Source organism: Zingiber officinale, chromosome 8A (genome assembly GCF_018446385.1).
Source record: "Zingiber officinale cultivar Zhangliang chromosome 8A, Zo_v1.1, whole genome shotgun sequence".
Taxonomy (NCBI): domain Eukaryota; kingdom Viridiplantae; phylum Streptophyta; class Magnoliopsida; order Zingiberales; family Zingiberaceae; genus Zingiber; species Zingiber officinale.
Window position 1 is genome coordinate 65215102 of NC_056000.1, and position 25964 is coordinate 65241065.

Genomic DNA, 25964 nt, shown 5'->3' on the forward strand with positions numbered 1-25964 from the left:
AATCAGAAGGCACCACATAAATTTTGGGAAATTACATCTAAAGTCCCTGCCCTTTTTTCCATAACAGACCAATTATTCTACTATTATCGATTTTTTCCAACCACGAGGAGCGTTTTCTTGGTTTTACAGATCTGCAAATTTCCAAAACAAATTGACGATAATTTATCACAGAGCACACTTCATTTTCAAAATTTCCTAAAAGCGCGCCCAATGTTTTCCAATTTATGTTTTTTTATTAACCAAAAGATGCATTTATTTTTCAAAATATCTTCCCATTGAAAAAATAAAGTAATAAAAAATGTCCAAGTTGCACCTACTAATCATTTTTATTATTTTATTTTTTAAGAAAAAAGTATTTAAAAAAATAAATATATCTTTTGATAAATATAAAAGTGCACGCAAAAGTTAGACGGATAAAAGATGAAAATGTAAAAGAAAAACATCATTTACAAACTTACCCACCGTCATTTTCCATGATCAACAAAACATGAAACAAACTATGAATCCATATTCAATTCACAAATCCACCAATTTAACAACAATGTATCTTCTTGAAGATACCTACACTTGATGGCTTCACACTGCAAGATATCAGAAAGCAATCGACCACTGAAAAGAGTCGCGGCCGGGGGGTACGAATAAATTTTGTGGAGGTTAATTCTCATTCATCAATGTGGTCTTGAGATCTTACAACCATTACCACCACCACTACCTTGCCTATGAGTGTTCAAAGGAGAGATGGGGAATCAAAAAGGAACAAAAGCGACTTTCTCTTGTAGAATGGCTACTACCATATCGAAAGGATACAATAATACAGGAATATATATACATCGAATTTCGACTCACATCTGGCTCGGCCTCCTTTTACCGCTATCTGTTCTCATCCTTTTTACAGGTTTGGCCCATTGTATATCTGCTATACTGCACGAAACCCTGTTGCGATCATTGGGCCGTTGCATCTCGCGATGTGGCAAGCTGGATGTGTGCTTTGCCTGGAGAGATGAATTGGAATTTCTTGGAATTGAAAGGGTGGAGTTTCGGTTGATTGAGGAAGATGGCCCGGAGCTCATGCCTCCTGAACTGGTTGGGGAGAGGGGTCCGAAGCGACTGGGGTTCAATGGTGATGCAGGACCAATTCTTTGCTTGATAGAGGATTTGTCCCTTTCTTTCCTCTTCTTCTTGCAGATGACAAGATCACCGGGGTGCGGCGGGTATTGTGAAGGTTCAAGTGCCTTCTCTGTCCAGCTCCCGGAAACCGGCCTCGAATCTTTTGGCTGCTTGGAAGATGTCAACTTGGTCCTGGATTCATCGTCCATAGGAGTGGCCATATGAGGTGAGGTTCTTGGTGGAGGCGAGGATTTCTCCAACTTGTTAATGAGTGTGTGCCGCTTGATTTTGTTGGCGATTAGTTTATGCGATGAACCAGCTGGCGTTGTTGCAGGCTTCCTAGGGTTAGAAAATGTAACTGCATTCCTAGCTTGCCGGAAATCTGAATCTGGAAATGCAATCTTCATTATATTAAAGAACAAAGCTTGGAGCTTGTCGGCTTCGCACTTCACCTGCAATAAAAGAGGAACACGATCAGGATAATATAACCCATAATGGTTCGTAATACCAAACATTCTTGAAAGTTTATAATGTTCACAAGCAAATGGCCATTACTTGGATGGAAGGTATTAGTGGGGAAGAGGGAAGGCTCACAAAATTACATATAGAAAGGTTAACCAAACTGAATATGAAAAGTTACGCACTAATCAGATATTACAAAAAATTTATCACACGATGATCAATCATAAAAAATATTTTGTTGAATGTCACAGTAGAACAAATTAACTGCAGAGAAAAGTAACAAGAGAGCAGTCTTGCTTCTTTTTTTTTTTTTTTTTTTTTGAATTTTGGGTTCTTTCAAGTTTTTTGTGAGCGGAATACAATCAACATTTGGGCATTTATTATTGTTTTGAACTTTTATGCTACTTTTCCAATAATTATTAGATTGTGTATAATTTCATATTCCTATGTATCCAATCAGTTCAGGTTGGATGTTTTAGGTTTTAGATATATATATTAAAAAAAAACTGTAAACCTGACCAAACTAGAGCGTGTTTCACGACTAGAAACCCAATTCAGACTCAGGTTGGTTCAGTTTTCCTTGGTTTTCCAAATAATTATACTCACACAGCAACATAGAGAAGAAAGCACTTTGCTGTATAGATCGACTGTGTTAACAAAGAAGTATCATGCAGCCATTGGCAAGATCAGCACTTGTAACAAATCATGCATCATAAGAAAAAGAAGAGTAAATGGAAAACAAATTATGCAATAATTTTGCACAACAGATTTATCGGTTGCTACTCTAAAGTACTTTAACTTGGAAACGAAGGAAGCAGACTATACCTCGTATGTATAGTTGCAATGCTGAACTATACTTTTTAGCATCGATTGCACATCTGCTATGAAGTCTGTTACACCACTGTACTCCAAATTGTCCACGCGCTGTTCGATTCTCTGAAGATCCAGGACATTGCCACTTGCAGCACTAATAGCAAATGTTGGTTTCTCTTTTCTCCTCCACCAATCATAAAAAATTGGCACAATTTGATTACCATCTTTATGTATTCTCATCTGCAGCTTGCTAATGACATTCTTGCACTACAAGTATGAAAGTAAGTAATCTTGAATTCAACAGCACGGTGATAGCGCATATCAGGAACTTAAAACAACGCCGTGTTGTTTAGATCACTTTCGATGACAGCAAGATGAGTAATAAGCACTAAGGACTATTAAGACACGTGAAACTCAAATGCTAAACTGCATTTAACCCTTGGTAAAAAAGGCAGCCAGATACACGAAACTCCCACCAATGCGGAGTTCTAGGGAAGGATCTATACGTAGTCTTACCTTGCTTTGCAAGAGACAGTTTCCGAGACTTGAGCCCATGTCCTTTAAGTCACATGGCAGCAACTTTACCGTTGCACCAAGCTTCCCCTTCGCATTTAACCCTTAGTAAAAGAACAATAAACAAATAACTATTAACTCCATTCTATTTGTCAGCTGTCGAAGCTAAAAGCCCTGAATAGTTCGCTAGACATGAAGATAAAATACAAAACATCAAATAGAAATGTGAACAAAAAACATAAGTTGTTAACATGATCAGTAAACAATATCTACGATAGTCTGTTTAAATGTCATCATACTGTGCATAATTGAACTCCAAGAGAAGTCATATTTTCAGTAAACCAAATCATTTGGATCTTTCTTTGAACTTCATCCAGACACACCGTGTTGATTGTTTAATTATAGAATCTATTGGTTATTTTTGAAGATGCTTCCGTGTCTTTTATTTTTCTCACTTTATCATGATCATGCCAACACAACAATTACATTTTTTTGTGGTAATCTCATAATTATCCTGCACATCCATCTCAATATTCCCACCTTTGCAACTCTTGCCACCCCACCCCAATTCATTCTCCTAAAATAATTGTGCTAACTGGTTGTAATTCGATTCTTCTGTTTTGTGCCCCCCAATATTGCAAATGCTGAACAAAAAAATTCTTCACTGCCAAAAATGGTATAATTCTAAAACAGCTAAAAGACAATGGGGCTTACCTTTCTTTGTGTAATGTCAGACATTTTTTCACCCATGTGCGTAGACCCACCAGAATTGTTGGCCTTGTTATTCCAACTTTCTCTAGAATGTCCATTACCATCTTCGGTTGTACCAGAAAAGTAACTTATTCTGTCAGAGATTGGCATAGGTGAAATCTTTTTTGCTGGTGTGTTATGCTTGTGCTTCAACAACGAATTAGTTGTGCCATGCTTCCCTAAACCAGCATCAGAAAATGACTCAAGTTTTCCAGTCCTTGACGGACTATCATATTCGTTACCAACCTTTAGCAGTTTTGAACTACGTGCAGCAATTTTTGCAATATCTGATTGTTTATCATCTTTTTCTACATTATATCTTGGGTGAATCCTTATACTCCTCTTTCTCTTTATTTTTGGTTGCAAAACCTGTTGATCTTCCTCTCCATCCTCATGGTCATGAAGCTGGCTACCTGATTGTTGCAGATCCAAGTGAGAATCACCAGAGACTGCAATTTCACCTTCCTCTAGTTCCTCAGACTGAAAAATCAATAGATAACTAAAGTCAATCGAGTATCAAATAGAAAAGAACATAAAAAGGTACGATATGGTTTAACCAACCATCTTTTTCAAAGGAAGACCAGGCCTGGCTTCTAATAAAGAAAGAGATCCAAACTTTTGTGAGGACAACACAGGAGTTTGAGGTTGTGACAGTCTACCACTTCCAGAAGATGTGTTTGTAGAACGTCGAACCATTGTTTGAGAGGACACATGGCCCCTTTTATCATGACCCATCCCCTGAGTTACTTGAATCTTATGGCTGCGTAAAACATCATCATCAATGAATTCTTCATCATTGAACCCTTCATCATTGAAACCCCCAACTTCCACCTCTTCTTCAGAAGCATTCCTCTCCTCTGAATCAATATCTGAATCTTCACCATATTCATCATCCAATTCCAGATAAACTTGATAATTTTTTCTAGGGCGGCCCCGTCTCCTTTCCATTTTACTAGAGGAAGGATCACACATAAGTGCATTGGGTTCAGTTACAACATTGCCAGACAATATGTTTTTTAAAGGTTTCTTGGATAAACTAGCAGTAACGGCATCTAGCTCACTAGAACTAACTCGAAGCCACTTAGGGACTTCACTGTGTTTAATCATGTCAGCAGTCCAATCTAGATCCTCATCCATTTGATCAAATAGTACAACCTCCTCCTCACTACGAGCAATCATGCGATTTACTTCTTGCATAGAAGGAACGTCATGTACATTTTCCTGATATCTCTCTTCATCATGCAGCAGCATCTCCAGCGTCATTCGTCTTTCCTCATGAGTTGTTCTTTGATCAAAACGACCAGCATTAATTACTTCATCAGCCATATCTAGCTTATATTGTTGTATGTTGCTTCTAATAAGGCTCTCAATTGACCCCATGTACCTATCTCTGCCAGCAAGATCATCATCTGAATCCCCAGCTATTCCACTCCTTAACTCATCTTCTTTCAGATAGCTTGAGATTTTGTCAACAACAGCTTCCATGTATATGACTTTCACCTCTCGTTTCTGTCCAATCCGATGAGCCCTTGCAACTGCTTGCTCTTCATTTTGGGGATTTGGATCAGGATCATATATAACAACTGTATCTGCTGTCTGGAGATTTAAACCTCTTCCAGCAGCACGAATGCTAAGCAAAAAGATAAAACACTCAGAATCAGGGTTGTTGAAATCTACAATTGCCAATTCCCGATCCTCCAAGCACGTTGAACCATCTATACGTCTATAGACAAGTCTTCGCCACTGCAAGTACTCCTCTAAAATATCAAGAAGTTTAGTCATTGTACTAAAGAGGAGAACTCGATGACCAGCTCTGTGAAGTTTTATGAGAATTCTGTCAAGAACCCAAAGCTTCCCACACGATCTAACAATGAAATCCTTCGAATAGTTACTCAAGTAAGGATAGTTAAGCAAAGGATGATTACAAACTTTCCTCAACTCCATACATTTATTGTTAAGATTCTTATATGTTTTAACCTGGTACAGTGGATTCTTTTGCACACGGCGGATCTCATCTTCAGGATCAACCCTAATAGTACCAGTAGGTTTAATCCAGTCATAAATGGCACCTTGGATAGCTGACATTCTACACCTAACCACAATTGGAATCTGCAAAAATAAAGTAACAAAAAAGCTTCATGGAAACTCTCGTATAATTTGCATTTTGGTTCACACTACAATTACCTTCCGAGGAAGTGAACCTTCAACATCCTCAAGACGTCTTCGCAGCATGAAAGGCTCCAGAATCTGGTGCAGTCTGTGGATTATGATCACCTTTTTTTCAGTCTCAAGCCACTCATCCTCTTCATTATGAGGACCATCTTTCTGAAAGGGCTTCGAAAACCAATCATGAAATGCCTTGCAATTATCGAAAACTTCTGGAAGAAGTAGATTTAAGAGGGACCACAGCTCCTTGAGGTCATTCTGCAAATAGATTTTCAACCAACATATTTAACACATATCTGAAATCGGAGTTACCTTGTCTAAATATGATCTAACTATCATCCCCATACCCTATAAGCTGGGAAAATTCAATTCACTAGCTCTATTTAAACCCACATCATTAGTTAAATCCATGTAGAAAAAAATCTAATTTATAAGAAAGGAAATAATGTTAACATACAAAGGCGTGACACCAAAAGAGGCTACGTCTGAGTTCCAAATTGAAATTAATCTAGACTAATCATCTTATCAACTGAAGCTTAAAATTTTGGTTTCTACCAACTCATCCCTAGTTCCCTACATCTTGATAAATGCCAAGCAGAATCAAATTTACAAGAAAACCATACTCACCAACAGAATTAATACACAATTTTTTTTATAGCTTTCTTGTCATTAAAGAGAAAATGATAAAGATGAGATCTGAGTTGACACGGGCCCCACTCGAGCCTCTAAAGACTATAAGATGACCTAGGATGAACCTGGTATTGGCTACTACATACAGGAAAGATCGCCTGTGAAAAATGATGCATGAAGTATATTGTTATCAAGAAAAACCCCAAACCTTTCATGGGAGGGATGTAACTTCGTCACAAGTGACGATTATGTGTTGAAGACATGGAAGGGAAGCAAACTATGTTTCATCCTCACACATCATGTTAATATTAAAAACCATGTTTCATAAACCAAAATTTTATTAGATGTAAGATTTTTAAAGACTAATTAAAAAAAAACATAAACCATGTAATATCTTATGATATTTTGGTTTATAAAACATGGTTTCTAAAAGCCACCACTTGGGCCTCATATGAAGTCATCTAGACAGATCTTTAAATTGGCACATGCAGTTAAAAAATTTATCTTGGTTCATTTGAACCATGTTAAGCTCGACCAAATTTTACTTGAAATTTTGAATTACCTTAGTAGTTTGTGACTAGTAAGTGTTAGCTTAAACACTTTTGGAAGTGATAAATACTTTAGATATCAAAAAAAATATTTTTTTAAATACTGTAATACTTGACTGCATATGTTCCAACATATGGCTATGTAAGTTGCATATGCACTATGAAGCGAGTCAATCACATACCACCTGCTTACACTTTTTGAAACCATAATAAAGCATGCAACCAAACAAGCTAAGCATAGAACTTTGTGAAAAAAAAATATTTAAAACTATCATACTGCAAAACATTTATGTGGCATAAATATGTCACAAGCACTTCTAGTTGTTTACCAATATAAAAGGTAGATAGATCAAACCTGCAAAGGGGTTCCAGTGAGTAGCAATCGCCTTTGGCAACGGTATCTATCAAGGTCACGTGCCAAAACAGATTCTCTATCTTTCATTCTTTGAGCTTCATCAATGACGATGTACTTCCAATCAATTTTTGATAGCTTAGAGCGATCGTACATAATGAATTCATAAGTTGTTACCAGCACATTAAATTTAACAGCACATACTTCCTGCAAAGAAACAAAGAAGAAACTGAGCACGGATGCAATATGGTGTTGAAGTACATGCCAACTTCCAATTCATTAGAAGTCTTAATTAACCAAAAAGTTTCAATCATCAATTTAACCAAAAATTTCATGCATCCTCAGCTAACCGATTAGACCTTCTATTCTTGTAAATATCATAAAAGAAAAAAACTTAATGCAGCTTTTAAGGGTGGATTATATGTTGGTATAGTTGGTCGTTTATTTTGTTTCTGTTAACACAAGGCTTCTGAGGGACTTTATTTTTGAGCAAAAAGGAGTATTTAACTCATTTGCCTTATGGAACTTATTTTTCTAAGGGTCATTATATTTATGTCATTTACTTTATGGACTTTTCCCTAAAATTACATCAACATTAACCATCATTTATATTCTACAGAACAAAAATCTATCAGTTTGTAGATTAAAATGGGGCATGAAATAATATCTATTCTGTGGTCAGCAATTGTTATAATTTAAAGTGAATCACAAATCATAAACCACTGTAAAGAAAACAAGATTGATATTAAACTGATAAGAACAGATACTCCACTTAGAAAACAAGAAAGATAAAGCATTTCTTTCAAAAAGAACTGTAGATAAATTATAAGTTAACACTCATCTAGCATAGCAACTATTATCTTGATACTGTGCTCTTATGAAATGTATTTTAGTAGTAATAAGGATATAAAATAAGGATGTGGAGAAAGAAAGGATATGAGGATATGACAGAAACATTAGCTTCAGCAAGAACAAAAATGTCAGTCATGGATTGAGAGGCTTGACATATTATCATGGTAAGTTGATCACACCTTTCCATTCCTTACCATTAGTGTATATTGGGTCAAGTCCAGCTTTGCTCCCGATCTAACCTAAAATTTCCAGGTGCACAAGGCACTCAACCTTGTGATAGTAAATGAACCCTCATGCTATGTTTGCATTATTAGTTGAGTGAATTGGACCATTTGAGTCAAATAACGTTAAATTAGGTCTGGTTGGTTTTGGATCTCTACTCTCTAGTAATATATACTAATGAGTTAGGTTAAAAAAAGTACACTACTAAAATTCATGTATTTTGCTTTCATAAATTCAGAAAGAAAAAACCCAATAAAGTACCAAATATCAACAAAGGCATTACATGTGCTTCCAAGAAATTGATTAACACTCTAATTGATCAATATGCCACTTCCACCATGACAGATGACAATCAAATAACTTTAGCATTTTTGCAATGGTATTTCAACCATGTCAACGTGTCATACATAATAATCCAACAAAAATCTTATGCCAAAGTGCCATACATAATGATCCGACAAAAATCTTAGGTAGACATCATAAAAAAGTATTAAAATCTTGATACTCAAAGTTGCTGAAACATGTGTTCAAGTTGTAAAGGTTAAAGTGACATAGGAATGAGAACTTTCAGTTGTAAAATTTCATATGTAAGGTCAAAGTGAAGTTTCATAGAAACAAATTACTTGAGTGTTAGAATATATAGTTTTCAGTCCCACATTGCTTATACAATATTTTATTTGAAACTTGAAAATGAGATGAAATTGTAGTATTGTACTACCCAAATCAATTCAGTTACACCTTTCTTCACAACCCCTCTCACCTTTAAAGTCTAAAGTGCAGTTGACCATGCATTTTTTTAAGTTGAAACAAAGTCATGCGCATAGCACTCTTGGCAGTTTATTTTGGTTGCAATGTCACGACTGACTCACAAGTCACAGTGAAATGCATGGTGTCATAGAGTGTATAAAGTATTTGAAGAAAGAATTTGACACAAATCAGTGAAAGTAAAGCTTTGGAGTTTGAGCTTGCTAACAGTGCGGAAAGAGTCTTGTCTCAGAGGATATGTTCTACGGATCTATGTGAGACCCTTGGATGCAAATCAGTATACACTCCAACTGTTCCAAATAATACCAGGCAAAGATTTCGAAGACTGCCTATGATATTGGAGACTTGTGGGAAAACATTATGTACTGTGCAGTTAAAAGACCTGATCTCTTTCGTTATTGGTGCAGCAAGTCAATTCATGCAAACAAAAATCTGAAGTGTGTCATTGCCATAGGATAGAAGTGTTGAATGGTCTACATAGTGTAAAAGAGCATCCAAGAAGAAAAGTTTAATTGTACGAAGCATGTACAACTGAGTATTGAAACATTCTCATAAGCAAAATAATGTGTGCTTTCTATCAACAGCAACTCTACATTAGAATATGCACTTATGTTAGATGTTGTTTTGGGTAGAAAGAACCAGACTATTGTAGCTTGCTTTTGTGCTACAAACATAGATTTTGAGATGATGTGACCTAACACTAACATCTTGGCTTCACAAGCTTTGAACTACATGCATTGTGATAATTAGACTAAACACATTACATTTGATTGTTAATGATGAGAAACTATTATGTCCAAAGAATCAGCATAGCATAGCTACACGACTCTTTTCATGAATATATTATTGAAATATACACCAACCCTCTTAGTGAAGTGCTATCAAAATAACTAGTCTTTTCAGTCTCACATTGCATATTTGCTTGTCTTATGTTGTGTTGGACTGGAGCATAAAAGGTGGGCCTGGTATAATTCAATTACACCACTCCTCTAAACTCTCATATTAGCGCTCTAGGTGTTTCCTTATGATTTCTACAGAAGTTATCATCCATGCATGGGCAGTTACATTGTCACAGTTTATGTGCACCACTCAAATCATTCAGCATGTTGATATCCATCAATAACCATGCAAAATTACGTGTAAATAAATAGCCCACTAAATGTAGACACCTGTCAGATTTTCATTGTTTGTAACATGAACTTGTAGAGAAATTCATGTATCAGTGGCGTGTGCATAAAGTAGAAAAGTGGAAAATCACATTATCATAAAAGAAACAGGTATACACCAACCAACCTGAGAGAAAAGCTTTGACCTTTCTTCCTTGCTACCAACATAAAAAATGCATGATATAGATGGCAGCCAATTTAGCAGCTCACTCTGAATACATTTTGCAGTGTCAGCCCATTCTCCAAATTCTTTTTTCAAGAACATGAGCATATTGAAGAATAACACTGAACCAAAGGCATTACCTTCCAATTTACTAAAACAGCATTAGGGACGATGATCAAATGTGGGCCATAATTTCCTTTGAACTCCATCAGGTAAGCAATCAGTGCCATTACCTGTAGAGCTCACAAATCAAATGATGCTTCATCAATTTAATATGTCAAACATTCATGTTACAAACATTCATGTTACAAGCACTCAGTTGAAATCGACAAAAAATGTTCCAAAGAAGCAAATATTAAAGAACAAGTCCAGAGTCCAAAAATAAACATAATTGCACATAATATACTAATGTAGTATAATTTGTTATCCAGAAGGGAAAATATAAGTGGGTATCAGCAATATTAAATAGCATGAAGATTTAGAAATTAGCAACCTGCACAGTCTTGCCGAGACCCATCTCATCTGCCAAAATTCCATTCAACTTGTTATTGTACAAGGAAAGCATCCACTGCAATCCAACCTGGAAATATAACTAAATAAAATCACTTCATCTACAAACCTATAGTCATATGCAAAAAAAATTTATGAAATTGAACCTACAAGTTGATAGTCTCTCAAGGTTCCAGCCCGCAACATCGAAGGTTGCCTCGTGACTCTTTCTGTCACAGCATGAGCCAAATTATAATACCTAACACAAAATATAGAGACAATGAGACAATAAAGGTGAGATAAGAAACAATAAAGGAGAGATGGAGATATCGTTCCAAGGAAGAGGATAACATTTCAATCAAATATATAGCCAAAAAATTAAGACAAGCTTACTTGTTAACAGAACTGTCCTTTGGGGCATTCATTTCAGAGAACCGGTTTCGTATCATTACTTCCTCCCCTGCGCATGCTGCTGCAGCTCTGATTTCTTCTGATGAAAGACCCTGTCAGCAGTAATGATAGTACTATAATTAAGCAGTGGAAAAGAGATAGAAGAGCAAAAATCATTCAGTATTATTAAACCTGTGCACGTGCAGCAGAAGCTGCAGCATTTGCTGCTTCTTCAACCTCTTGATTACCCTTTGCATCTGTGATTTTCCCCCCAAGCCTGAGAAGATACTCCTCTGTCTGGGTTAAAAAGGAAGAAAGAACAGCATAACGCTGAGCAGCATCTCCTTGGATGCTTGTCTGCTGCTCCAGTAACATTTCACGGTACCTATCTACATCATTATTCTTCAATGCCTCCATTCTTTTATTTCTGTCTTCATCCTCCCTCTTAGAAAACTCTCTCAACATCCTCTCATGATATTTAGCAATTCCTCTATTTCGTGTAGTCCGAGCATCGCGAATGGCCCAATGTGACTCTAAGAGTTTCTTACGCCACTGAAATACGGATTTCAGTAACTTCTCTCTCGATGCCCTTTGCAGCTGTTGAACTTGCCTTGCTAGCTCAACGCGTTGTTGTTCACATTGTCTAACAAATTTGCGGTATTGCCTGTCAGACATTGCCATTATCTCCTCTTGTTGATGTTCAATTTCATCCCTTAAACGTGCCTGAAGATTGAATAGTTTGAGTTTTTTCTCTTCAATTTGCAACTGTACCACAAGATCTGGCTTAATTATTTTCCTTTCGAGATTAAATGCAAGTAACCAACTAATCTTCTTTAAGTTCTCTGTTCTATTCTTGGTAAGCACAGATTTAGCTTCCTCATACAGCAAATCTTTGACATCATAAGCCAAAGTTAGATTACTGGAGTAATTGGTAGCCGTTGATGCCAAGGTGTCAGGTCTCCTAGTAAATGATGAGAAATCAAAAATTGGGCCATGGTACTTTTTCAAAACACCATCTCTTGAAGATTCTGTGGTATTTGTTGGTGCAGGCATTTTCACACATCCAGGAACCATACTGCCACCATCTGCAGGACTAACTTTTTCCTTGACAACATGACAATCGCCTTTGGAGGATGAGTTTTGACTTCCCTTTTCACTCTCTTGCTCGGATTTGACATTGGAGCTACTTTCTTCCAACTTACCAATAGAACCCATGTGCGCAGGCTCCTTTTCTAAATCAACAGAAACTTGCATTTGACTGGCAAATGCAATTTTCTCCTCTCCATAAAAAGGCTCCTCCTTCATCTGAGTATGCCTTTTGGTCGCAAAGGTAGATTGTTCAGTCTGGCTATTAGATTCTATGATTCTCCTATGCTCGTTGTTGCTGGTGATAGCAGTCTTTGTCGAATCATGGTTTACGTTTTCAGGTTGACTGGGGCCATGAGATGGTTGATAATCTGAAGCAGAATCTGAGATTGCTTGAAGAACTTCAGGTGGTAGACTTCGTTCACCACGCTATTGTGGACGACACGAAAAAAAAAAGTCTTAGTTAAAATCTTGAAAGGAAAACAGTATCACCTTATGAATTATAGAGAATTTCATGGCAAATGCACCAAGGAAAACAAAAATGAAGTGACAGTTTTCAATGAAAAAAAGCAGGAAAATTTTCAAGTACCTTCAAACGCCTGAAAGCTAGGATTTGAGCCTTGAGAACATGAAGTTGTTTCTTGGTGAACCCAAAATGTTGTTTTGGTGTCTGAGAAGATCCAGTATCAGTTGGATTATGAGCACCTGTAATATTATTGGATGGAGTTGCAAGTAATGGGATGGGCTGATTCGCTTGCTGCAAGGGCCTAAAACTTTGCGTTTGCATTTTATTCACCATTGAAGTACTATTATAATTAGATTTTTCTAGGGTATGATTCATGGAACCAGATGAATTTGCCAAATGTGTATCTTGTGCACCACTGCAGCGCACTGTTGGAAGTCGAATAACCGTTTCATTCTGACCGACCTGGCTATTCTCAGCAAACTGCTGCTGTTTCATATGCAAAATACTATTATTGATGCTAGGGGTATCTCCAGCACTATTAGAACACAGTGGAAGCATTTGGCGACGCTTCATATGCTGCCCAACGGACAAGTCACTTGTTGAATTTCCATGAGCTGAACTTTCACTACCAGCTGGTGACTGCATTGCCTGCTGTTTAGAAGTCGGTAAAGATTGATGTATCATCGTACTAGTTTCAGTTGGCTTTTGCCCAGCAGGAACTCCATTCGACTGCATAAGTGGCAGAATTTGGGCAATCAAATTTAAATTTGCAGGAACAGACAGATCAATGTTATGTTCCTTAGCCCATGCCTGAATTGCTTGCATCTGTGCCATCTCTAATTGGTTGTTTGCAAAATTTTGCACATTAGATGGTGGCAGCAGTGATTGCACTGGTCTTATCATGTTAACAGAAGCCAAATGAGCATCTGTTGGGAAAGGCTTCAGATCATTTCTTTGATCATGATTTGTCCGACCTTGCTCCATCTGCTTCTCAGCATTTGCGAATTGTTCAACTGTTCTCTTAAACATGGGCATCTGTGACTTATTAGCAGTCTGTGACATAAGTTCCTGCATCTTTAATTTGTTCATGATCATGTCTTGATCTCTTCCAGATTGACTAACCATACTGGTTTTAACTTGCTGCTGCATAGCGAAATTACCATCAGATTTCTGCTGAGCAGACTGCAAAGCAAATTGGAGGTAAGCTTGATGAATTGGATTCTGCAGTTGTTGTCCAGTGCCAAGCCCTTTACTTTGATTTTCTTCGCGAAGCTGCAACACACTTGGTTGATAAGGAATATTGCCATATTTTTTGGACGATTGAGACAAATTTGGGGCAGAGTTTGCCAGAAATCCAGCTCCAGAGACTCCAAATGTACCACCAGCTTGATAGGGAAGATGAGATTGATCGGTTTCAGCTTTACTTAGCTGCTGCTGATGATGATGATTTTGTTGTTGTGCTAGTAATGCCTAAAATACAAGCAAAACTAGTCACGTACAACAAAAAAACCAAAACTTTGTTTCTTATGACAATTGTACATATCATTAGCTCTGGCCAATACATAGACTGATGTATGAACTATATAAGACGGAGTCGAATCCAAGCGTTGCAAAACAAAATAGACAGAAAGTCCGGCAAGTAGTATGATCATGAACATCTAAATAATCAGAAAAAGGGAATCCAAAAGAAGCAACTGGAAGAAGATGTCCGAACCTAACCACTGATGAAGGCTCAGTGCTCCAGTAAAACATTTGCAGAAACATACAACCAAACAAAACCTTGTATAGAAACTATTATATCGATGTGCCAGACTTCACAAAGACTGAAAATTGAAAATATAGTCAAGTTCCGACATTTCAAAAGAATGAAAAGAAATCCGGATTCAAACATGAGAAAACCAATCCATTTGAAATCATAAATGTAAAAGAAATGAATGGAAGAAGTCAAGCTCGGAGACAACAAAAATTGGGATGCAAGTCGATAATTTTAGCTCTGAATCGATTGACGCCGCAAAAACGAAATACAAATAGAAGAAGTTGCAAGCCCTAGAGATAGATAGAGAGAATAAATGGAAGATTAAGCTGAATAAATCTGTCATAGATTGAGATATAGGAAGAGGAGAGAAAGAGGTTCATCCCTGCCGACCTGGGAGTCAGCTAATCGCCGATAGATGGCAGAGAAAAGCACTTGAACGAAAAGAACATATGACCAAAATCGAACAAGGAGCCTGGTTAGAAAAACACAGCATACTGGTGAGAAAAGCACAGGATACAGCGAATCTAGGCCGCTACGTCCAGTGCGAATTCTCCGAAAACCGATTATTTAGAATTACAGAACACACTCTGTCCCCACTTTTCCCGAAATATGGAAACAAACATTGACGACCATCTTTTTCTCAGATCCCCACGCAACGGCCGCAACTGTCACACATGTCAGGGTACGAAGACAAACAATAACGGGTGTCCACTACTGACCTTCCTATGAGCCAGCTGCAGCTGCCGCTGCTGCTGTTGCCGCTGCTGCATCGACTCGAGACCAAGGTGGTTGGGAGCGGAGACGGCGGAGGACGAGGAGGACGGAGACGCGGCGGAAGACGGTGACGACCGCCCCGGCGGCGGCTGATGAGCCGGCGCCGGGCTGGGGCCGCTGCCAGATTGCATGCCCAATCCGCCACCACCTTCAAAGATCGATCTTTACGGATTTGAAACCCTCCAAAACTGCAGCCGCGTCAAAGCCGACCGCCAACACTTCCGATCGCGACGCAACCGAGTGGACTGAAGTATACCGCTCACGCCAGTCAGTTTGCCGGCCACCTACCCAAAATAATAGCTGCTTTGAAGACGCCAGATGGCAGGTGAACCATCAAACTCGCCTCGGAATACTGCGATCCCGCCGGAGCGCCGGCGATTGATCTCAGAATTTTAAAAACGAAAAAAAAAGTCTCGATTACGTGCCAGCTTCGGTCAAACCCTAACCCTAAAACAACTCACCTCATCTGGTTCTTTTTTCCTCATTTATTCTCGCTTTTTGCTCATTTTTCCACGATCTCTTTTCAGACGTCCATCGGATCCTACCTGAGTTGGCTCCCATAACCAAGGTTAAATAATTTGGTTAATAGCCCCCCACATTCTATTAAATTACGACGGATACCCCAGGTTTTAGAAATGTAAGAAAACCGCTTTTTCCATCTTCATACTTGAATTTCCATTCATAGACATACTTTCACTTAGTTGTAAAGTCACCGAATGAGGGCAATTTTGTCAAATAACAATCTAGTAATTGTCTAAAGTAGTCTTGACCGGGTTGACCAAGTGGTTTTATGACGTGGCAGTTCGGCGCCTGACCAAAGGCTGTTTTGGGGCGGGCCCCGCTTAAGCCTCTTCCTTAAATAATTTAATTATTTACAAAAAAAAATATGTGAGTAAATTACAGCTGGAGTCTAGGTGCGCCCTACTTCTTTAATAAAGTAATTTGTTGGGCTTCGCAAGTGATCACGACAGGAACTTCTCTTGTGAGCGAATGCAACAATGCCAGATGGTCGCGCCACGTTGTGTTGTCCTATATGGAAAGGCTCTGTGTAACAGTGTGTTGGCTGTTTGGACTAAGAAGCGGATTTATTCGAAGCGGAGTCAAGTGCTGTGCAGTAAGGATACAAGATATTTCGAGGTAGTTAATCACGTGGAAACGGCGTGACCAAGGGGTTTCCTCACTCTCCCATGTGTAGCTCCTCCCTGCCCCCTCGCCTCCACTCGGTGATTCTCTTGTCTTCCAGAAGGCGATCGCCTGATCCCTTCCCGATCGCAACCGTCTGAGGTACGTAACAAGATCATCTTCGTTTAACGGTCTGTGCATTCTTATTCCCCACCACCAACTGCGGATTTGTCGTGGTGTATGATTCTGATGTTGTTAGATCAGGGTTATCCGTAGTTTGAAGCTTTTGCCTTTTTTTGTTGTTTCCTTACTTCTTGGATTTGATTCTTCCTCCTGGTTCTGATGCTTGGGAGTTGATCTAAGTTTTTTTTTTTATCATGTGATGGGTCTCTCAGCCGAAACGGGTAGTCCCGTGGAGACGATCGAGAAGTTTGACAAGGATTCGGTTTTCGGCGTTTTCCCTTCCGCTTGTGTGATTATCATAATCTAATTGTCTCTTTTACCTATTTTGTTCAGCTTTACCGTAGTTTGTTCTGTATTTGTGCGGGAAATGATTTTACTTTAACAATATGGAAAATTTTCTTTTAAGGGATCATTGCTAGCTCGTTGCTGTTCCTATTGGTGTAATTCTTTTTAATAGACCAGATGTATGCAACAGCTTAAGACAGTAAAGCTAAAACCGTTCTGCTTTTGAGGAGTCCGTCAAACTGGACTGAGTCGCCACACACGATCTTGTTTAGCTCAGCAATGGCCTCTGCGTTAATATTGTGCAGCTGCTGTTTTTGTGCTTCATATTTTAGGGTAATTATAGATAAATGTGCGGTAAATAATGTCAATGCTTGAGAGAATGCAGAGCTTAGGACGGTAGCGGCAAGGTTGCTCCTGATGCACGGTATAATGGTATCTATGTAGGACTTCATGATTGCCTTTAGTTTTGGGTTTCGCCGAATAATGTTCTTGAAATTGAAAAATGTGAAGTAGTGGATTGGATGCTTGTAGGCAATTGACATCATGAAGTGTTGAAGCGATTCCACACTCCAATGCTTCGAGATCTCGGCCGTTGGTTGTTGACGAGCTTCCTTCCCACTCCTGTTGGAGTGAGTTAGGAATGATAATTACTGAGTTGACAGCATTCAATTCTTACTATAATTAGCGTATCACTTGTTAGGAATATAATCTCTAAATTACAGTAGGATAAGCAGCATTCAACTAGTGGGAAAAGGCTTGGTTGTTGTTGTTGTTATAGGCATCATTCAATTCTTTACTGTAATTATCATATCACATTGTATCACTATATAATGTATGTATTATCGTTGGATAATTCAAGGAAAAGAAATACTTTTCTTCTACCTAAAGGTTTTGACATGGTATTAGAGCTAGTTACAACCTCTACATTCTAATTCTTCCACCACCCTATCATGGCCGTTGAAATTCCTTCAACCGACCTAACCACTCAATGTAATCAACTCGGCAGTCACACAACCTCTGGATCTGACATAGCTATAGCCCCGATTGGCGTAAAGTTGGATGGCTCCAACTATTCTTTATAGTCCAGGTGGTTGAAATGTATATTCCGGACAAAGATAAATTGGGATATATCAATGGAGATTTCCCTCAGCCAGCCCTGACCGATCCGGCCTTTCGACGATGGCATACTAATAATGTTATTGTCAAAGGTTAGTTAATCAACTCTATGGATGCCTTCCTTATTTTGAATTTTATTCGTTTCCCAACCGCGAAATCGGTGTGGGACGCCTAGCCACAACACCTCTCAAGTGTACGATCTTTATCGTTTGACATGACTTAAACAAGTCGGTGGTTTTCTAGAGAAGTTCTATTTAGATCATCAAGGACTTTGGCGGGAAATTGATTTCTGACGACTAAATCTGATGGACTACCCAGTTGATATTCAGCGGTACAATTCCTTGGTTCAAGAAGACTGCGTCTACCTATTTTTGGATGGCCTTGATAATATGCATAGCGATATCCTATAACTCTAGCTGCTCGCCACACTATAGCAAGCTTTTATCCATGTTCGTCGAGAGGCTACTCGGCAATTAGTAATGACCAACCACCCTATGAATGATCTACATGGAGCAACCTTAGCAACTTGAGGTTCTCGGTCAAGCTCGCGGGTTCCACCACACGTTGGTTCTCGGTCGAGTCCTGGTGGGAGAACAGGTCCAACCGCTAAGCCCGCTCTTTGCTCGCATTGTGGTAGCGTTATTCACTCCCGTGACAACTGTTTTAAACTTTATGGATACCCTAACTGGTGGCATGACCTCCAAGCCGGCAAGAGAAAAGATAGCAGTGGGCAGGGCTTTTGGCCAAGCCAGGCAGGTAGACTTAGCAAGGCATCTCTGGTTGACGAGCAAGATGTTGGACAGGACCGTTTGTCTAGCCTGATGGTCAAGCCAAGCCAAGTTGCAGTGGCAAGAGCACCTGCCCAAACAACAGGGCAGAACGTTGATCTAGGCCAGACCATTGGACAAGATAGTCCAAGTCGGGCAGTCGAGCAGCAGATGTCCATCCTTCCACCTGATGGTCTACCTACTTCCTCAGGTACTCTTCTTGGTTCGGCTCAAGGGATAGCATATCATTCCTGGACACTTGATTTTGGTGCAACATATCACATGACTTTTAATGTGACTGATTTTACTTAGCGCTCTCCTCCCAAGCGAACCACAATTGCCAATGTTAATAGTGGCAAATCTTTGGTAACTGGGGTTGGGACTGTACAATTGTCCCCTATCCTATTCTTATCTAATATCCTACTAGTGCTTTCCTTGGCGCACAGACTACTATCTGTTGGCCAACTTACTAAAGACTTGCACTGTACTGATTTATCCATGTTTTGTGTCATTCTGACAAAGGAGATCATTGGACGTAGTACTAAGAGGGAGGAAGTGCTCACCACACATCCAGTGATTGTCAAGCATAACAGGTTCTTCTAAAGCGTCATCAACTGGGCTACCCTTCTTTCAGTTATTTGCACCATATGTTTTTAGCTTTATTTTTAGGTTCATCTCCTATGGATTTTAAATATGAAACTTGTTTGTTAGCAAAAAGCCACATAGTCTCGTATTTGTTACAACATAATAAATGTGACATTCCTTTTGCATTAATCCATTCTAATGTTTGGGGTCCTGCTCCAAATCCCACGTCTAGTTACCGATGGTTTGTAACATTTATTGATGATTGTACCCACATGACTTGGGTGTATTTACTGCGCTATAAAAATTAAGTGTTCACAGGATTTCAGTCTTTTTAGACTTATTCAGACACAATTTAGGCTAAAATCAAGATGCTTCGCTCCGACAATGGGGGCGACTATGTTAATCAGTCTTGTCAATATTTCAGTTCACATGGTTTCATTCATTAGACGTCCTGCCCCTATACTCTCCAACAGAATGGCATTGCGGAGCGTAAAAATCAACATATTCGGGAAACTGCTCGAGCCCTCATGCTTAGGGCCCATGTCCCGTCGCACCTCTCGGCTAACGTCGTCTGGGTCGTCGTATATCTTATTAATCAAATGCCCTCTAAAGTCTTGGGGTTCTAAACTCCTCTACAAATTCTAGCGGCCTCAGTCTCATTACCTACCATTCTAATGCTTCCACCTTGTCCTGGTGGGAGAATAGGTCCTACCACCAAGATCATTCCTTTCTCGCATTGTGGTAGCGTTAAGCACTCCCGTGACAATTGTTTTAAACTTCGTGGATACCCTGACTATTGGCATGACATCCAAGCCCGCAAGAGAAAAGATAGCAAGCAGGTGGACTTAACAAGGCATCTCTTGTTAATCGGCAGGATGTTGGATAGGAGGACAATTTGTCAGGCCCTATGGTCAAGCCAAGCCAAGTTGTAGTGGCAGGAGCAGCCAACAAGGCAAAACGTTGATCTAGGTCAGACCATTGGACAAGATAGCTCAAGTCGAGCAGTAGCTGCCCATCCTTCCACCTGACGTCTACCTACTTCCTCGGGTAAAACTCTTCTTGGTTCGACTCAGGGGATAACATATTATTCTTGGATACTTGATTTTGGTGTGACGGATTACATGACTTTTGATGGGATAGATTTTACTTAGCACTCTCCTCCCAGGTGAACCACAATTGTCAATGATAACAGCTGGATATCTTTGGTAACTAGGGTTGGGACTGTGCAATTGTCCCCTATCCTATCCTTATCTAATATCCTACTAGTGCCTTCCTTGTCCCACAGACTACTATCTGTTGCCAACATACTAAAGACTTGCACTGTATTGATTTATCCATGTTGTGTCATTTAGGATATTCTGACAAAGGAGATCATTAGGCGTAGTACTAAGAAAGAGGGAGGGAGGGAGTGCTCACCACACATCTAGTGATTGTCAAGCATAACAGGTGGTTCTATAGCGTCATCGACTAGGCTACCCTTCTTTCAGTTACTTGCAACATATGTTTTTAGTTTTATTTTTGGGTATATATCCTATGGATTTTAAATGTGAAACTTGTTTGTTAGCAAAAAGCCACATAGTCTCTTATTCGTTACAACATAATAAATGTGACATTCCTTTTGTATTAGTCCATTCTGATGTTTGGGGTTCTGCTCTAAATTCGACGTCTGGTTATCCATGGTTTGTAACCTTTATTGATGATTGTACTCGCGTAACTTGGGTTTATCTATTGTGCTATAAAAAGGAAGTGTTCACTAGATTTCAATCTTTTTAGACGCTTATTCAGACACAGTTTAGGCTAAAATCAAGATGCTTTACTCCGACAATGGGGGCAACTATGTTAATCAGTCCTGTCAATATTTCAGTTCACATGGTCTCATTCATGAGACCTCCTGCCCCCATATTCCCAACTGAATGACATTACAGAATGTAAAAATTAACATATTCTAGAGACTGTTCGAGCCCTCTTACTTGGGATTCATGCCTCATCGCACCTCTGGGCTGATATCATCTGGGACGTCGTATATCTTATTAATCAAATGTCTTCCAAAGTCTTGGGGTTCCAAACTCCTCTACAAGTTCTAACGACCTCAGTCTTATTACCTACCATTCTGATGCTTCCACCTCGCCCTGGTGGGAGAATAAGTCCTACCGCCAAGACCGCTCCTTGCTCGCATTGTGGCAGCGTTAAGCACTCTCATGACAACTATTTTAAACTTCATAGATACCTCCAGGAGGACAATTTTAAATTGGTGGCATTACCTCCAGGGCCACGAGAGAAAAGATAGCAGTGGACAGGGCTTTTGGCCAAGCCAGGAAGGCGGACTTAGCAAGGCATCACTCGTTGACGGGCGGGATGTTGGACAGGAGGACAATTTGTCTGGCCCTATGATTAAGCCAGGCCAAGTTGCAATAGCTGGAGCAGTTGCCCAAATATCAAGGCAGAATGTTAGACTATTGGACAAGATATCCCAAGTTGGGTTGTCAAGCAGCAACTGTCCATCCTTCCATCTGATGGTCTACCTACTTCCTCAAGTAATGCTCTTCTTAGTTCAACTCAGGGGATAGCATATCATTCCTGGATACTTGATTTTGGTGCGACGGATCACGACTTTTAATGTGATTGATTTTACTCAGCGCACTCCTCCCAGGCAAATCATAATTGACAAAATGCTAATGGCGACAGATCTTCGGTAATTGAGGGTTGGGACTGTGCAATCGTCCCCTACCCTATCATTATCTAATATCCTACTAGTGCCTTCCTTGTCCCACAGATATGTTGGCCAACTTAGTAAAGACTTGCACTGTATTGATTTATCTCATGTTTTGTGTCATTCAAGATATTCTCACAAAGGAGATCATTGGGCATGGTACTAAGAGGGGGGACTTTATTACATAGATGACTTCATCAGCGGTAGTGCTCACCACACATCTAGTGATTGTCAAGCATAACAGGTGGTTCTATAGCGTCGTCGACTGGGCTACCCTTCTTTCAATTATTTGCAACATATGTTTCTAGCGTTATTTTTGGATGTCTTATGGATTTTAAATGTGAAATTTGTTTGTTAGCAAAAAGCTTCATAGTCTCTTATCTGTTACAACATAATAAATGTGACATTCCTTTTACATTAGTCTATTTTGATGTTTGGGGTCCTGCTCCAAATCCCACGTCTGGTTATCGACGGTTTGTAACCTTTATTGATGATTGTACCTGCATGATTTGGGTTTACCTACTACGCTATATTAAGAAAGTGTTCATTAGATTTCAGTCTTTTTAGACTTATTCAAACGAGGCCCGATCCTCTGGTCCGCAAATGGTTCGTTTTACATGTATTGGTGGAAATTGATGGTCTCCACATATTTTACAGGTAGGGGCCATCAATTTCCACCAATGTATGCAAAGGGACCATCCTCTGGTCCGCAAAATTTGGACCAAAGGATCTCTGTATTCAGACAATTTAGGCTAAAATCAAGACACTTCGCTCTGGCAATGGGGGCATGTTAATCAATCCTTCTGTTAATTTTTCAGTTCACATGGTCTCATGCTCCTATACTCTCCAACAGAATGGTATTGCAGAACGTAAAATTGACGTAGTCTGGAGACTACTCGAGCCCTCCTTCTTGGGGTCCATGCCCCGTCGCACCTCTGGGCTGACGTCTGTGTCGTCGTATATCTTTTTTAATCAAATGTCTTCCAAAGTCTTGGGGTTCTAAACTCCTCTACAAGTTCTAGCAACCTCAGTCTCATTACCTATCATTCTAATGCTTCCACCTCGTATTTTTGGGTGTGTGACCTTTGTCCATCATCCTAAAACCCAACGGACCAAGTTTGATCCTCGTGCCATCTGCTGTGTTTTTATGGGATATGGAACTCACTAGAAGGGGTATCGATGTTATGATCCGTCGGCTCGTCGTATATATGTTACTCTGGATGTTATCTTCATGGAATCTGCGTTATTTTACTCCCCCACTACTTCCTTTTAGGGGGAGACGGCGGTATTAGAAGGGACTATGTGGTTGTTGTATGACCAACTAAATGAAGCGAGCATTCCACTTTTTGACTCAAGCAAACAACCGAGCTATCCGGGCATGACTACTTGCCCAAGAGAAACAACAAATTGCTCGGTGCAAATGGAAGATTGCCGAGGAGGAACCACTCCCTGTCTGGCAGGTATTGGAGTGAGTTTGGAAAGATAATCATTTAGTTGCCGGTATTTTATCACTTGTTAGGAATATTATCTCTAAATTACGGTAGGATAGGCAGCATTCAATTTTTTACTATAATTAGCATATCACATTGTATCACTATATAATGTTATGTATTATTGCTGGATACTTCAAGGAAAAGAAATACTTTTCTTCTACGTAAAGATTTTGACGACAACTCCATAGCTTTCAACTTCAAGAAGGATATTCAATCAAATCGAAAATGGAAAGCAATCATGAAATTCTACATCGATACCATTATATGGAATATCAAAAGCAATCTCATTGCCACATTCTGAAGGCTCCATAGCCTTCTCTTTGACATCAATAGCATCCATATGTCCTTATCTCTAGTTACACATTAAATGTTAGAAAAAAGAAAGCAACTGCCCAAGGTTAATGCTGATATGTTGTTATTGAGCTAAACATGCTCTTCCCTAGTGATCTCGCACCCGACACACTAGAGATCATGCCACCTGCTTTGTCTTCAGAGCGTCTTGAAGCAAAAGTTAGCAAGATGGACAAGTAAATAAGTAGAGAAGAAGCTTCAAATTTCAACACTATATGCTTCAAAGATCTCCTTTTTGTTGCCCCCGGGGCTATGGTCCAGCGGCAGGGTATTCAGGTTGTCACCCAGGTACTTGTGGTTCGAGCCCCAGTTATGGTGAATTTGTAGGAATTTTTCCTTCAAATGGGGCACGCAACTAAAGGATGTTGGGGTCTTGGGCTGCCCGTTGCGAACGCTTCCCAATTTACCCTGATGACCAATGGAAAACTTTCGTGGGGTCGGATTGATCACCCAGGCTCTATAAAAAAAAAAAAGATCTTTTTGTTTAAATGTATTGACACCGGTGACAAAGAGCCATGGACATTAATCTTAGATCCCTCATTGTATGCACCAAAGAGCTCTCCGCTTCAAACCAGAGGATATTGATCTAATTAACTACGATCAAATATAGACTCAAATTGCTTCATCTTGTAATACATTGATCTTACTAAGAGCCAATAGATTGCAAAATAATTATTGATATCTTCACTAAGTCAATTGTATGGATGGTGTTTCAATAAGTTGATAATCCAACTACAACTCTTGTTAGATTTCCCCAGAGTTAAAACAGAATTATTATCTTAGATATATGGCTTGTACAAGTTTTTATAGAAATGTATGTTCTTATCTTGTTCCATTGAGTTGGAAGAAACTCTTGTTGTGGTCTAATAAATTGATAATTTAAGTTTTTAGCATTCTATTAGGATCTCTGAGTTTGTTGGCTTCTCGAGGTCTTTTGCTAGTCCATTCTTATTTTTCTTTCAAAAAATTTATTAAAGATCTGTGTTTAACAATTTGTGTTCTTGGGCATTCTTATTAAGTGTTTATAAAATCAGTAGGATGTGTTGTAGAATCAAAAATCTGACTTGTTTAAAATTCTTTTTGTAACATTCGTTTATTTTGACTTCAGCTTCATATATTTGATTTTTTAAAAAATAAACATAAGAATTTTAATAATGTAATATTTAAATAATAATAATAATTTTCAACTTATAGATTATTCACCCTTTTTAGTGGAGCCATTTCAGTTGTACACATCGTTTGATTGATCTTTTGTATGGTAATTGTGTGAAAGAAAGATAAAAGATAAGTGTTTGATGATCTAAGACTTAGTTTCATATCTTTTGTTCAGCTAATTAGTCTCGGCATAAGCATTAACCTTGTGCGGTAGTAGCTGCTTTCTTCTTATTAGTTCAACTCAGCTTGAATTCAACGACGTTTGATGGCAGGTAAAGATCGTGGATGTTTGAATTTGACGAAGAGGGGGTGTCTGACCTGAAGAGAGGGTGTCCCGTCAGCTGAGGCAGCGAAAAGGAGATGCTGGACTTCACCTTCCCAGATATATTTGCATCTATCCCACCTCCAATTGCCCAGCCATTAGAGGAGAGAGTTACTAGGCTAGAGGAGTCATCATCTCTTCTACAGGCTTCTCTCGTAACGAGCATTCAATTTTTAGTCTTCATGAGGAGGTTATTGTTGGATTTCAGTGAAATTTGTGCTTGACTCAACCACCACCACCACCACCACCATCATCACCAGCTGACGAGCTTTAGCTTACAAGCTATTTTTGAATTATATTTTTGGATATGCTTGTGCTCTTTTTATTGTATTTGTTGGATCCATTTGACTTGATTACCAGCACTTTTGGATTATATCTATCTGATAATATTTTTGCTTTTGGATA

General features: G+C 39.1%; 1 protein-coding gene and 1 long non-coding RNA gene across 4 annotated transcripts; one reads left to right on the plus strand and one right to left on the minus strand.

Annotated features, from left to right (window-relative positions):
• Window positions 1-633: 633 nt before the first annotated feature.
• Window positions 634-15939, minus strand: LOC122009330 (ATP-dependent helicase BRM-like). Of its 3 annotated transcripts, XM_042565447.1 has the most exons (15): window positions 15416-15934; window positions 14288-14410; window positions 13064-14212; window positions 11581-12903; window positions 11392-11501; window positions 11170-11257; window positions 11003-11089; window positions 10650-10742; window positions 10474-10557; window positions 7345-7548; window positions 5830-6069; window positions 4207-5754; window positions 3610-4125; window positions 2395-2649; window positions 634-1559 (listed from the first exon to the last, which is right to left on the minus strand). In XM_042565447.1, exons 1-15 carry the CDS (start codon window positions 15599-15601, stop codon window positions 843-845), a joined length of 6723 nt encoding a protein of 2240 aa, XP_042421381.1. In that variant the 5' UTR covers window positions 15602-15934; the 3' UTR covers window positions 634-842. The 3 variants fall into 3 exon arrangements, with proteins under 3 accessions (XP_042421381.1, XP_042421380.1, XP_042421382.1); XM_042565446.1 differs by having other exon boundaries at window positions 13064-14410; window positions 15416-15935; XM_042565448.1 differs by lacking the exons at window positions 634-1559; window positions 2395-2649 and adding an exon at window positions 2664-2999 and having other exon boundaries at window positions 13064-14410; window positions 15416-15939.
• Window positions 15940-16078: 139 nt separating this feature from the next.
• On the plus strand, window positions 16079-25964 carry LOC122009332. The gene is made up of 2 exons (XR_006119532.1): window positions 16079-16754; window positions 25510-25964. It is a non-coding gene; the product is annotated as an uncharacterized LOC122009332 (long non-coding RNA).